Source organism: Spermophilus citellus (genome assembly GCF_964194105.1).
Source record: "Spermophilus citellus genome assembly, chromosome: 19".
NCBI classification, from domain to species: domain Eukaryota; kingdom Metazoa; phylum Chordata; class Mammalia; order Rodentia; family Sciuridae; genus Spermophilus; species Spermophilus citellus.
The window spans coordinates 19,355,047-19,368,086 of NC_138201.1; the positions used below are offsets into that span (position 1 = coordinate 19,355,047).

At 65.4% G+C, this 13,040-nt stretch overlaps 1 protein-coding gene across 2 annotated transcripts in view; it reads left to right on the forward strand.

The window, feature by feature from the left end:
* NUP210 (nucleoporin 210) overlaps positions 1-13,040 on the forward strand; it is a 55,860-nt gene that overhangs the window by 16,881 nt on the left and 25,939 nt on the right. For both annotated transcript variants that reach the window (XM_081276254.1, XM_081276255.1), the window contains exons 7-19: positions 566-724; positions 1,135-1,203; positions 2,129-2,235; positions 2,808-2,948; positions 3,457-3,594; positions 4,932-5,087; positions 6,575-6,773; positions 9,377-9,522; positions 9,808-10,029; positions 11,258-11,431; positions 12,049-12,241; positions 12,648-12,754; positions 12,973-13,040. The exon at positions 12,973-13,040 is cut by the window's right edge and continues 37 nt beyond it. In XM_081276254.1, coding sequence (XP_081132380.1) covers positions 566-724; positions 1,135-1,203; positions 2,129-2,235; positions 2,808-2,948; positions 3,457-3,594; positions 4,932-5,087; positions 6,575-6,773; positions 9,377-9,522; positions 9,808-10,029; positions 11,258-11,431; positions 12,049-12,241; positions 12,648-12,754; positions 12,973-13,040 — 1,879 coding nt within the window. The remainder of the gene's footprint in view (positions 1-565; positions 725-1,134; positions 1,204-2,128; positions 2,236-2,807; positions 2,949-3,456; positions 3,595-4,931; positions 5,088-6,574; positions 6,774-9,376; positions 9,523-9,807; positions 10,030-11,257; positions 11,432-12,048; positions 12,242-12,647; positions 12,755-12,972) is intronic.

Sequence of the window (13,040 nt, forward strand, 5' to 3'; positions counted from 1 at the left end):
TGCCCGCCTGGCCCCCAGTACCCCCGTTCTGCCCTCTAACTGCATGGACCGTCCATGACAGCTGGCATGTCCCTACTGCCCTGTCCTCGAGGTCGACCTGCACGGCGGTGGGTCAGACTCCACGGCCGACTGCACCCCACCACCTGGCCGGACCTCGTCTCGCCATGTTGGCCCGGCCACGTGTGAGAGCACATGGGGTGGCCTCCGCCGTCTGGCCCACGCTGCTGAATGTGGGGTGCACAGGACTCAGCTCCTGGGGTGCACAGCCTCCAGCTCTTGTGGTGCACAGCCTCTAGGTCTTGGGGTGAACAGCCTCTAGGTCTTGGGGTGCACAGCCTTCAGGTCTTGGGGTGCACAGAGAGTCACAAAGAAAACTGTGTCTGCAAGTTCGCGGCTGTGGCTGTGCCCTGGGGTGGAGAGGACCGCTCGCTGAGGGGCAGAGGCCCTGAGGGTCAGGCGGGCTGTATCCAGCTGCTGGCCAGCAGCTGGGCGGGCGCAGAGATGGGGCTGGGTGCGCCTGGGCGCCTGCGTCTCCCGGCTCCACCCGCCCTGTCTCCCTGCCCAGAGCTCTCGATGCCCTCCGATCAGTACGAGCTGCAGCTTCAGGACTGCGTCCCGGGCCCCGGAGGAGACGCGACCCGGCCTGTGGCCATCCTGGCCCAGGACACGTCCACGGTCACCGCGGTGCAGCTGGGACGGAGCAGCCTTGTCCTTGACTACCGGAGTATCCTCTAGCCCTGTCTTTTTTTGGGGGGGGGTACCAAGGATTGATCTCAGGGACTCTCAATCCCTGAGCCCCGTCCCCAGCCCTTTTTTGTATTTTATTTAGAGACAGGGTCTTGCTGAGTTACTGAGGCTGGCCTCTAACTTGTGATCCTCCTGCCTCAGCCTCCTGAACCGTTGGAATGACAGGTGTGGGCCACCACGCCCCGTGAGGTTCCCTTTGCTAGGGTAGGAAGCACAGCGGGGCCCCTGACCCTGATCTGCCCTTGGTCTCGGTGGCCTGGTCCACGGGGTGCCCGAGTAGTGTCTCCCTCTCCTCCGGGGCCTGTGTGGCCTTGGTGACGGTCAGGCCGTGGGGGGGCCAGCTGGCTCACGTGCTGTCCTGGGTGCTGCCCCTTAACGAGGATCCAGGCATCCGCATGCAGGGCGCGACCAGGCTGCCCAACGGCACCATCTACGTGGTGGAACCCGGGTACCTGGGTGAGTGTGGCCCTCGGGAACCTCCTGGGCCTGGCTTGTGTGTCACCTGGAGAGTCGCAGGAACGGAGAGGTGTGGGCAGGGCTGGGCACCACAGGGTTCCCAGGACAGCGTCCCTTTGGGCCTGAGGGGACTCGCCTGCTGACACCCTGGAGTCAGGGGGCGCTGCCTGGTGCACAGTGACCCGCGGGCTGGTCCGCTGCCCCAGAGACCGAGGTTTGGTGTGGACGCCACCTGACTGTGGTGAGGCCGGGGGCGGTAGGGACGTGACCTCGCGTCCCAGGAGCTGCCCTCAGGCCTTCTCCGCGCAGCTGCCGGGCACGGGGTGGGGGCTGAGGCAAGTCCTGGACCACAGGCAGGGACGAGCGAGCCAGGGGTCAGTCAGTGCCACACAGCCAGGGGACGTCACCAAGGCCTGTGTCATCTTAGAAGGAGCCTTGGTGGGAGGGGCGTCCAGGCCAGGGGACAGCTGGGGCGGTGATGCCAATGTGGCATCCTGTGGGGGACAGTGAGACCTGAGGGCAGGGCTGGTCCAGCCCTGGCCCAGGCCCCACCTGCTCCTGTCCTGTGCCTTGCTGTGGCCTCTAGCCTCAGAGCCTCAGGCTGTCCCAGCTGGGGACCCAGCGCCTGGCCCTGCCCAGGCCTGCGGTGGCCTCTGTCGAGTGCAGTGAGGACAGGGTCCAGCTGTCACGAGTCCTGGGCAGCCAGAGCGGGGTGTGTCCACTGGTCCCCGGGAGTCAGAAAGGCCAGCCGGGGTCCCCTGGGGCGCAGGCCTCGCCTCCACAGCTGGTCCCTCTCTGGGTGGCCGGGCAGCAGGGCTGGGCCTCCAGGTGGGTGGTGGCTGCCCCCGCGGCTGGTGCGCGATCGTCTCCTGGGCCCTGCGGCCTGGTCACCTGGGTGCTCAGGCCTCTCCCCACCTGCTTTTAGGGTTTGCAGTCCACCCTGGTGACAGGTGGGTTCTTGAGACTGGCCGCCTGTACGAGGTCACCATCGAAGTGTTTGACAAGTCCGGCAACAATGTCCACCTCTCTGATGTGAGTATCCTCAGGGGCCTGGCGGGTGACCAGCACGGTCATCTCCCAGGGCAGTGACCAGCCCAGGGGCAGACATCGGAGGGGTCCTCTGCCCCCAAGGGTGTCTGGTGTGTGGGGACGCGGATGCAGGGCTGGAGGGCTCCGCTCCCCGTGGGAGCCACGGTGTGCTGTGGCCCCGGGCGGGGCCGATGGGCAGTGGGCAGCGGTGGGGACTCTGCCCGGGGCCCCTGGCCCCTGCCTGGTCTCGGGGGCTGATCCACGCCTCCCCCTGCGCCCCGGGATGCCTGTCATCTCCCAGAGGCCCCTTAGTGACAGGGCCACCTCAGGCTCCTGCCTGTGGAGGGGCACGTGCGCCGTGGGGACAGGTGGAGCATGGTGGCCCTCTGTCCCTGTGAGTGCTGCCGTGGCTGGAGGGCCAGGTGGAGGGTCCCGGGTGGGCCAGTGGCCGGGTGGTCAGGATGCTGCCCAGGGCCTGGGCAGCCTTTCCTAGTGTTCGGAGGCCCCTTCTCCGGCCCACCCTGGCCACTGTTGTCGCGTCCCCAAGTCCCCGAGCTCCGCTGTGTGCCTTGCAGAACATCCGGATCGAAGCCGTGTTTCCCCACGAGTTCTTTGAGGTCCTCTCGTCGTCCCTGAACGGGTCGCACCATCACGTCCGGGCAGTGCAGCGGGGACAGGCCACCCTCCGCGCGGCGCTCACCTCCGTGGTGGACGAGGCACGTGGGGCCCCTCCCCTGCCCGGGCCGCCTCCTGTCCCCGCCCAGCACCAGGTGTCCCGTGTCCTTGATGGCCTGGAGCCCAGCTGCCCCCCAGGAGGCCACCCCCCGTCCTCCCTGCAGACGGGGACAGTGCTTTGGGCTGCGCGTTGGCAGGGTGTCCCCTTCCCGGGCCTGCGCGACCCCGCCTGCCAGGGCCATCGGTGTGGCAGACTGTGGTCTGTGCCGCAGGCCGGGCTGCCCCGTCCACCACAGCCCTGGGTTCGGTGACGGGCTACAAGCCTCCATCACCTCTGGGAAGCGGGTCCCCAAATCCACCCTGGGCCACCCTGGGCTTCGCTGTGGCCAGCTGTGCACGGTGGCCTCCACACGGAGCCAGGGAGGGCTGTGGCCCGTCCAGCACCTCCCTGTCCACCGGAGGCCTAGTCCCCAGGGCGAGGCAGGGGGCTGGGAACAGCTGCGGGTGACTTGCTGTCCTAGTGACATGCAGTAACCTCACCCCTGACAGGACGGAGGGGTGCACATGCTCCCGGTGCCCGTGTGGAGCCAGCAGGAGGTGGACATCCATGTCCCCATCACCCTCCACCCCAGCATCTTGACGTTCCCTTGGCAGCCCAAGACTGGTGCCTACCAGTACACCATCCAGGTACGGGACTCCGCCAGGGTGTCCCTGGGCTTCCCGGGCGTGTGGCCTCCGTCCGCTCTGTGACTTTTTTTGGTAACCAGGGATTGAACTTGGGGGCGCTCGGCCCCTGAGCCCCGTCCCAGCCCTTTTATACCTTACTTAGAGACAGGGTCTCGCCGAGTTGCTCAGGGCCTCGCTGAGCTGGCCTCTATCTTTTGGTCCTCCTGCCTCGGCCTCCCCAGCCGCTGTTCTGTACCCTCGGCGTTGCTCGCTGTGGTCCTGTGTTCCCCGAGGTCCCTGTCACTGCAGCGTTCTGGGTGACCAGGGAAGCAGCCCACAGTGGACACTAGCCGGAGACCTCAGTGAGCCCTGGAGGTCCCTGGAGTCCCACTCGGCAGTCACTTGTGTAAAACACGTGGAGCAGCATAAGTGCACCCACCAGAGAGAACTTGGAGATTTTAAGGGAAAAGTCTCTGCGACCCTGTCCACGGCAAGCGTCTGAACTCGCTGGCGTCCATGTTCCCACAGGGCGTGGCCTTGGAGGGGTCTCGCACCCTGTGGTCAGCACAGTCCCAGGCCTTGTGGATCCCCTGGTGATGACAGGGGGCCTGTCTTTGTGCCAGCACCTGCCCCTGCCCACCCAGACCTGGCACTGATTTGGCCTCTGGGGTTCAGGATCGTGACCCCTGACCTGGGCACAGTGGGTCTGGCATTTGTCCCCAGCAGGGGGTCAGGACCTGGCCAGGGCCTGTGCTCATGTCTGGTCACAGAGACAGCGTCTGCTGGTGACTCCGGGGCCAGGGCCGGCTGCTGCTCCAGCTGAGCTCCAGGCACAGCCACTGGTTCTGGGACCAGTGCCAGGGTTCCGTGTTCGTGTCTGGCAGTCATGAGGTCCCCAGAGCACGAGGTCCCCAAAGCAGGAGGTCCCCAGAGTACAAACGTCTCCATGGTACCAGGTTTCCAGAGCACAAATGTCCCCATGGCACCAGGTCCCCAGAGCACAAACGTCCCCAGAGTAGGAAGTCCCCAGCACACATGGACCAAAAGGGAGATGGGAACGAGGGGTCGAGGTCCCACGGGTGCCTCCAGCCCCCCATCTCCAGGGGTCCACGGACCTGTGCGTGTCTCCCTGTGGGGTAGCAGGGCGCGAGTGGGTGGCGTTCCCGGGGGCCGGTGGTGCGCATGGGCAGGTGCAGGTGGGCTGGGAGACTGTGGTGGCCGTGGGCGTGACTCGGCGAGTGTGTGGACACGGCGTGGACGTGTCCCTGGCCAGCATGGCAGTGGGCACCCCGTCCCCCATCTGCCACTCCCCAAGGCCGGCTGGTGGCTGCGTGCTCCCTGGTGGCTCTCCTCCCTAGGCCCACGGGGGCAGCGGGAATTTCAGCTGGTCTTCCTCCAGCCACTTGGTGGCCACCGTCACCGTCAAGGGTGTGATGACCACGGGCAGCGACACGGGCCTCAGTGTGGTCCGGGCGCAGGACGTCCAGAACCCCCTGCATTTCGGTGAGATGAAGGTGAGACCCCGGGCCGGACAGCGGGGCGGGGGTGGCCGGGAGGCCGGGAACGCCCAGCCCGCCCTGTGGGACAGTGACCTGGCACCCTCGCCCTGGCCGGAAGGGCCAGTGTCCCAGGGCAGGGGTCCTGAGGAGACCAGATCACCCTGAGGACCTGGAGAGTCAGCCAGTCCAGAGAGGGCCACCCTGCCCTGGGCTGTTGGGTCACAGGGAGAAGCCCTGGGGCCCGAGACCTCAGAGCCACGCTGCGCCCGGGACTTTCTCCCTGAGCTGCGGGGCAGATGGCCGTCCCTCCGCCCCCAAGGCCTCTGCCCCCAGCCCCTCCTGACCACCGCTCTGAACTCCCCGCCTTGACCCACTAACACAGACTCTGTCCCTGTGGTTGGGACGCGGGTGGCAGGTCCTTCCCCCTCCTACTGGGAGCCACACACCCACTAGACGGCCCAGGCCACGTGTGGACACCTGGACAGAGACCCTGGGGGACAGTCCTGTTGTGCAGTGTGGTGTCCACAGTGGCCCTCCCGGCCTCCCTCCTCCCTGCAGTTCCTGTGCCACCCGGAGCCCCAGGACAGCTCCTGGGCCAGGCAGCTGGCCCCCTCCTGGACACCCCCGGAGTGGGCTGGGCTGTCAGAGCCCCTCCTGGTCCTCGGGCTACTGGGGCTGGTGGCCCTGGGCTTGCCTGGCAGGAAACAGGAGGGACAGGTGAGCGAGCCAAGAAGCCGCAGGCAGTGAGTGGCCCCTCTGGCCTCCTGCCCTGCCCCAGGCCACCTGAGCTGTCCATCCAGGGTCGCCCCTCAGATCTGCCACTGCTGCCCACCAGCGGCCTCCCCGTTAGTCTCCTGGTGGCCGATTTTTGCACAGGACCCAGAATGTGGCGCCCTCTGCAGCCTCCCCAGCTCAGCCAGAGTGAAAATGGGGTCAGGCCTGCCCACGGCCTTCTGGGCCTCCTCCCCCTGTGGCCACACTGTCCTTTGCGTGGGGTTCAGGGGATTGAACCCAGGAGCCCTCAAACCCTGAGCACTGTCCCCAGCCCTATTCTGTATTTTATTTAGGGACAGGGCCTCTCTGAGTTGCCCAACGCCTTGCTTTTGCTGAGGCTGGCCTCCCAACTTGCAGTCCTCCTGCCTCAGCCTCCTGAGCCACTGGGATGACAGGGTGCACCACCGCGTGTGGCCACACTGGCCTCCTTTGTGTGCCTACCAGGAGCTGAGCAGCTAAGTCCATCTCAGGACCGTCCTTGGCCTGACTGTCCCCCAGGGAGACATTTCTCTACCTGGCAGGGCTGAAGGGCTCATGTCCGTGCACCTAGGTCCCCTCTCAGAGACCAGTCCCCTCCCTGGTCAGCTCTGTGCTTGCATCCTCTGTGCCCAGCCTGGTTGTCTGCTGGTGTGTCCTCAGGGCCACCACAGCACACCTGGCACACTGAGCCACTGAGCCGCAGGCCGCCTCCCGCAGAGGCTGACTGCCCAGGCCTGGCCCTCCTGCAGGTGTATGTGATCGAGCCCAGCAGCATGGACTTCGCCCCGTGCCGGGTGGAGGCTCGAGTGGGCCAGACCCTGGAGCTGCCCCTGAGGATCAACGGCCTCATGCCCAGTGGGGACAGCAAGGTGGTCACCCTCAGCGACTGCTCCCACTTCGACTTGGCGGTGGAGGTGGAGAAGCGGGGCGTGTTCCAGCCCCTCCCAGGTGGGCGGGGCGAGGTGGGGCGGGGCGTGCTCCAGCCCTTCCCAGGTGGGCGGGGCGAGGTGGGGCGGGGCGTGCTCCAGCCCTTCCCAGGTGGGCGGGGCAAGGTGGGGGCGGGGCTGCTCCAGCCCTTCCCAGGTGGGCGGGGCAAGGTGGGGCGGGGCGTGCTCCAGCCCCTCCCATGTGGGCGGGGCGAGGTGGGGCAGGGCGTGCTCCAGCCCCTCCCAGGTGGGGCAGCCTGCCTGAGGGTGGGGGCGAGGCCGCAGAGCGCAGCGTCGTCGGGTGGCCATGGCCCCATCTCCATCAGCTGCAGTCTGTCCCAGCCTCACGGGCCGGGCCCTGGCCACTGCTGCCAGCCGTGGCCGGGTCTCCAGGCCTGGCTGTCACCCCAGGACGCTCACATCTTTAGTCCTGGGGTCAGGATTTATCTCAGAAAGTGCCTGTAGGCTCCCAAGTGACTGCATGCAGGACTTTGTGTGGCCTTGGGGACAACTCAGTTGGCTTAGGCAGGGACGGCTGGTCAGTGCAGAGACATTCACAGGGATCTGTGGGACCCCGTCCTGGGTCCCTCTGCCTGCTGTGGCAGAGTTTCTTAAACTGCGTAAGTTTTGTCAACAACAGAAAGTGACTTCACAGTCACTCCACATGGGGCTGCGTCCTGCCTTGTGTGTGTGTCCCTCAGCCTTGTTTCTTCAGAAGCTCTTAACTGTGCGGTGACACACGCCTGTCATCTCAGCTCGGGAGGCTGAGGCAGGAGGATCGCAAGTTGGAGGCCAGCCTCAGCCACTCAGCGAGGCCCTAAGCAGCTCAGCGAGACCCTGTCTCTAAATAAAATTCAGAATAGGGCTGGGGACAGGGCTCAGGGGTTAGCGCCCCTGGGTTCAGTCCCTGGCACCAAAAAAAAAAGCACTTTTAATCAGTGTTGCCGTTGAGAGGCCTCTGAAGTCTTGCCTGTTTGCCTCCTGAGCTCGTGCCTCACCTTGACATCAGCTCAGGGCCCTGGCTGACCCCTTCAGATGCAGGGAGACTTGGAAACACAGGCACCTGCTGTGCTGCAGCTGCTGCAGCTGTCTCCCCTCTATCTGACCCTTTGTTCCCTGTGACTAGCATGCCCCTCCCCGCACTGCCCCGTCCCTCCCACGCCCTGTCCCTGAGCACCATTGTCCTGCTGGGCCTTTCTAGAAGTTCCACTGTTAGACTCCACAGAAGGGCGATCCAGGGGGATTGATGTGTTAATTCGTCCTGTTCAGTCACTCCTGGTGATAGATGTGAGAAAAAACGCAGGGCCTGCAGCGCCTGCCCCTCTGAGGTCTCTGTGTCGGCTGTGGGCTGTCACCGGGCCTCTTTGTTCCACATCTCTGTGTGACGGCACCCTCCAGTGTCCCCTCGGCCACAGCAGGCCACACCAGGCCACCGTTGGGAATCCGGGACAGAAGGAAAACCGGCTTGTTCACACGGTGGTTCAAACTGACCAGCGCTCGTGGGGACAGTGGATCAGCCAGTGAATGACGGGGGAGCAGAGAGTCCTTGGGACAAATGAAAATAAAACAGGGACCCCAAACCCCAAACTTGGAAGTGTGGCAAGAGCATTGGGTTCCAGGGGGCGCAGAGCTGCGGCTGCTTAGTCAAAAAGACCGAGAGCTCGACTCAGCAACCTAAGTTCAGTACTTACAGAAACAGAAAAAGAACAGGCTAGGCGCCAGGGCCCAGGCCTCTCATCCCAGCGGCTCAGGAGGCTGAGGCAGGAGGATTGTGAGTTAGAGGCCAGCCTCAGCAATGGCAAGGCCCTACAGAACTCAGTGAGACCCTGTCTCTCATAAAATACAAGATAGGGCTGGGGATGTGCTCAGGGGTCCAGGGCCCCTGAGTTCAATCCCTGGATCTTCGCCCAGCAAAAAAAAAAAAATTAGAGGAAATCAACAAAACCAAACGGTTGAACGTGGACCGCCCAGGACCTGAGTGGGCCACACCCTCTTGGGAAAGGGCAGACGTGGCGGGCTGGTGACTGCTGTTTCCAGGCTATGGAGCTGCAGGCCGCAGATCGTGATGCCTCTAAAGAGGCCCACGGGGTAGAATACCCGGCCTAGAAAAGGACCCTCGTGCCCATAGTGAAATGTCATTTTTGTGGGGTGGTGGGTACCGGCCATTGGACTCAGGGTACTAGACCCCTGAGCCCCCGTCCCAGCCCTAGTTTGTAGTTTATTTAGAGACGGGGCCTCACTGAGCTGCTTAGGGCCTCGCTGAGTGGCTGAGGCTGGCCTCCAACCCGCGATCCTCCTGCCTCAGCCTCCCCTGCCCCTGGGATGACAGGCGTGGGCCACCGCCCTGCTGTCTTATGCTTCTCGGCCTGAGTCTTAGCCACAGGCCATCTTAAGTCTGAGGGGTAAAGACAAGACCGTGAGTGATTCCCCTAAGACGTTGGTGGGTGACTTGTTTGATTCTTTGTCTGTTTTCGGGGTCGGGTGTCAGGCACTGAGTTACACCCCAGCCCCAAGGTCCTTAAGTTGGCATGGGCTGAGTGTCCAGCCAGGTGGAGGGACCCTGAGCTGGCCGTGCGCCCCCCCCCCCAGCTTCCCGTGGTGACCACAGTTCTCTTCTTGGCGCAGGGCGGCTGCCCCCGGGGCCCGAGCACTGTGGAGGCGTCCGGGTGAAGGCCGAGGCTCGGGGCTCCACCACGCTCCTGGTGAGCTACACGCATGGCCACGTCCACCTGAGCGCCAGCCTCACCATCGCCGCCTACCTGCCGCTCAGGGTGAGCCGGCTGCCCTGGGCCACTGTGCCCACGGCTCCTTGGGGCTCTTCCCGCAGGTGTCCCAATGGAGGCCAAGCCAAGGGTCCCCCAGAGGCCAGGGGGGAGCGAGGCTGGGTTCCCTCCACAGCCCGCTGCGTCCTGGGGTCTCCCAGACACAGAGGGGTGCACAGAGGACTCGGGCGCTGGGCTGTCCCCACCGAGAGAGCGAGGACGTGGCCCCAAGGCTCTGCCCCGCCTGCCCCCTGCCCTGCCCGGGGAAGGCTGAGGCCCCGCTCTCCCTCCCAGGCTGTGGACCCGTCCTCTGTAGCTGTGGTCACCCTGGGCTCCTCAAAGGACATGCTGTTTGAAGGAGGCCCCCGGCCCTGGGTCCTGGAGCCTGCCAGGTTCTTCCGGAACCTCACCTCTGAGGACGGAGACAGTATCAGCCTGGCCCTCCTGGGCCCGCCCGCCTCCCGGAGTCACCAGCAGCACAGCATCCGCGCCACCTGCCGGGCCCTGGGCGAGCAGGTGAGTGGCCGCTACTCAGGGCCTCCAAGTGGGGGACCTCACAGAGCTGGGTGACCCTGGGGGCTCTGGTCCTGCTGTGCCCTCGTTGCAGACGAGAAGTGAAGGCCAGGTGAGGGGACGAGGGTGTGCCCTGGGCAGGCTGAGTGGGGACTGAGGCCACCAGCTGTCCCGGAGCCAGCCCCCGGGGGTCCCTCTCAGGGCCGCAGAATCCCCCACCTGGCCGGACGGGGGGGTCAGGGCAGAAAACCCGATGGTACCAGAGTTGGGCCTCTCGTGAGTGAGGAGGCCGTAGACCAGGGGGGTCACCTGGGGCTCAGCCCGCGGCACAGCCTGTGTTTCTGCGCCTGGGATCCCTGCTGTGGCGGGGGGACACCAGTAAATGACCCCAAGGGCCCTCGCCCACTGAGCCCCGTCCCAGCCTTGTCTTGTATTTTATTTAGAGTCAGGGTCTCGCTGAGCTGCTCAGGGGTTCGCTGTTGCTGAGGCTGGCCTCCACCTTGCGATCCTCCTGCCTCAGCCTCCTGAGTACCTGGGAAGACAGGCGTGGGTCACGTGGGTGCCTGGCTCTTCATATTTTTTTTTATGTAAAAATCGAGGAATATCAGAAGACTGAGTGGACGTGTGGCCTGAGCCCCTGGGCTGGCCTGGCGGGTGGCGAGGTGCAGGTCCTCTGGTGCCTGGTACCCACGCCCTCCAGCCAGGCAGAAGCTACGGGCTCTGTGCCCCTTTAGCTTCCTGTGGGGTCCACTGCTCCGTTGCCAGGGTTCCCCAAAGAGGGCACGGAAAGTGAGCAGGAGGTCAGAGTGGACCTGGAGAGGCGGGGGGTGTCCCCTGCACATTTAGTAGTGCAGAGGGCACCAGTGGAGTCCAGAGTCCCACGGGCAGCTCCCAGGATGCCCAGGATTGAGCTGGTGTGACCAGATTGGCACACAGAGAAGGGAGCCCAGGGGACCCGCCCCGTCCTGCCTGGTGGCCCTGTGGGCAGCCTGGGGGCTCCTAGGTCCGGGAGGCCACAGTGCCCCGATCTCCCCAGGTCCCCTACAGAGGCCCTGGGCTCCACAGTGCCCACAGCGCCCGGCGCTGAGAAGGGGCAGCCATGCCCCCTGGGTCCCCGGTCCTTGGCAGCCGCCGGGCGTGGGTGTCCACATCACAGCCGTCCTGCAGAGCGGAGCACAGGAGGGGACGCGCCCTGGGGGACGCACCCTGACTGCCGTCCCCCCACCCCCAGGTCATCGCCCTCTCCGTGGGGAACCAGCCCGGCCTCACCAACCCTTTCCCCGCCGTGGAGCCCGCCGTGGTGAAGGTCGTCTGCGCCCCACTGTCCAGGATCAGCCTCACGCCCGTCCACGCCGGCCCCCCGCTGGACCCGTCCTGTCCACGGCTGCAGCACGACAAGCAGGTGGTGCGTGGGGGAGGGGCTAAGGGAGGACGCAGGCCTGGAGAGGTGGCCAGGGACTAGCAGAGCAGAGTCCAGGTGGTGGGCAGGTGGGACTACCCGCCCGACGTCCACTGAGCTCACCTGGGTCCCTGGAACGTGGCCCCGGCCAGGAGCCTTTGGACTCTGGTGTTGCCATGGGAGACAGGGAAGTCCCTGCTCCTGGCTGACTGCTTTGGCCTCTGCTCTTCATCCTCCTCTGCCTCCCTGGCCTCTACTGACCACTATTCTGCTCCTTAATTCCTTGGTACCAACTTTTTTTTTTGCTGTAGAGATCAAACCCAGGGGTGCTCACCCCTGAGCCCCGTCCCCAGCCCTCTTTGTATTTTATTTAGAGACAGGGTCTCGATGAGGTGCTCATGGCCTTGCTGAGTTGGTGAGGCTGGCCTCCAACTTGCGATCCTCCTGCCTCAGCCTCCTGAGTGCAGGGTGCCTTGGTGGCCAGCAGCTGCAGGGTTTGGTGTTCAGCTCATCCCTCCGTCAGGACCCCCAAGCCCACAGGCAGCCCACCAGCTTCAGGATACCCCATGCGGTCAGCCATGGCTGTGCCCAGGCCTGGGCGTCCTGACCTCTGTTTCCTGTAGGTTCCCGTCTCCAGCCACCGCAACCCCCTGCTGGACCTGGCCGCCTATGACCAGCAGGGCCGCCAATTTGACAACTTCAGCTCTCTGAGCGTCCAGTGGGAATCCACCCGGCCCTCGCTGGCCAGCATCGAGCTGGACCTGCCCATGCAGCTGGTGTCCCGGGACGACGGGAGTGGCCAGAGGAAGTTCCACGGTGAGCCGCGGCTGTGGGCCTGGGGCACGGGACAGGAGGCTGGGGACCAGGGAAACCCCGGCAGATGAGTGTCCCAAGCAGCGTGGCACCTGTCGGAGCCTCTGCCAGCTGGGGTGCCCCTCGGCGAGCTGGGGTCCCCTCGGCCAGCACCGAAGCTCGGGCAGCTCCCTGGGCTGCGGTCTTAACACTGGACTAGAAGTCCCAAGTGGGGAGTCCCCGGTCCCCCTGTGTGTCCCCAGGCCCCTCAGCAGCCAAAGCTGGCCGGTCCCCTCCAGCCCTGCACCCTGGGCCCCGCTCAGGGTCTGCGCGACTCCCGACACCCCTCGACTTTCACACTGGGGACTGCCCATGATGGAGGGGCGGGTGGCCGCAGAGGCTCAACGTCAGTGTCCTCCTCTGGACTCAGGTTTGCAGGCCATTACTGTCCATGAGGCGTCGGGGACCACCGCCATCTCAGCTACGGTGACCAGCTACCAGCTGTCCCACCTCAGTGCGGCCAGAGTGAAGCCGCTGGTATGTCCAGAGCCACCCATGGGGGTGGACAGCTGGCCGCTGGGCACCGGGGACGGCTCCTCCCAGCTCTGGGATCTGGGGCCTCAAGGGAAGGTGGCTGCCCTGGGCCCAGGGTGTGTCCTGGACATCATGGGGGCCTGGGGCGCGGCCAGGACTGGGACCCTGCCCCGGTCCCCGGGGTGGCCTGTGGGTCTGATGGCCCTGCCCTGTCCCTGCAGCCCGGCCCACCTGCGCCCGTGTCCGCCTCGGTGGAACTGGTCCTGGTGGAGGACGTGCGTGTGGATCC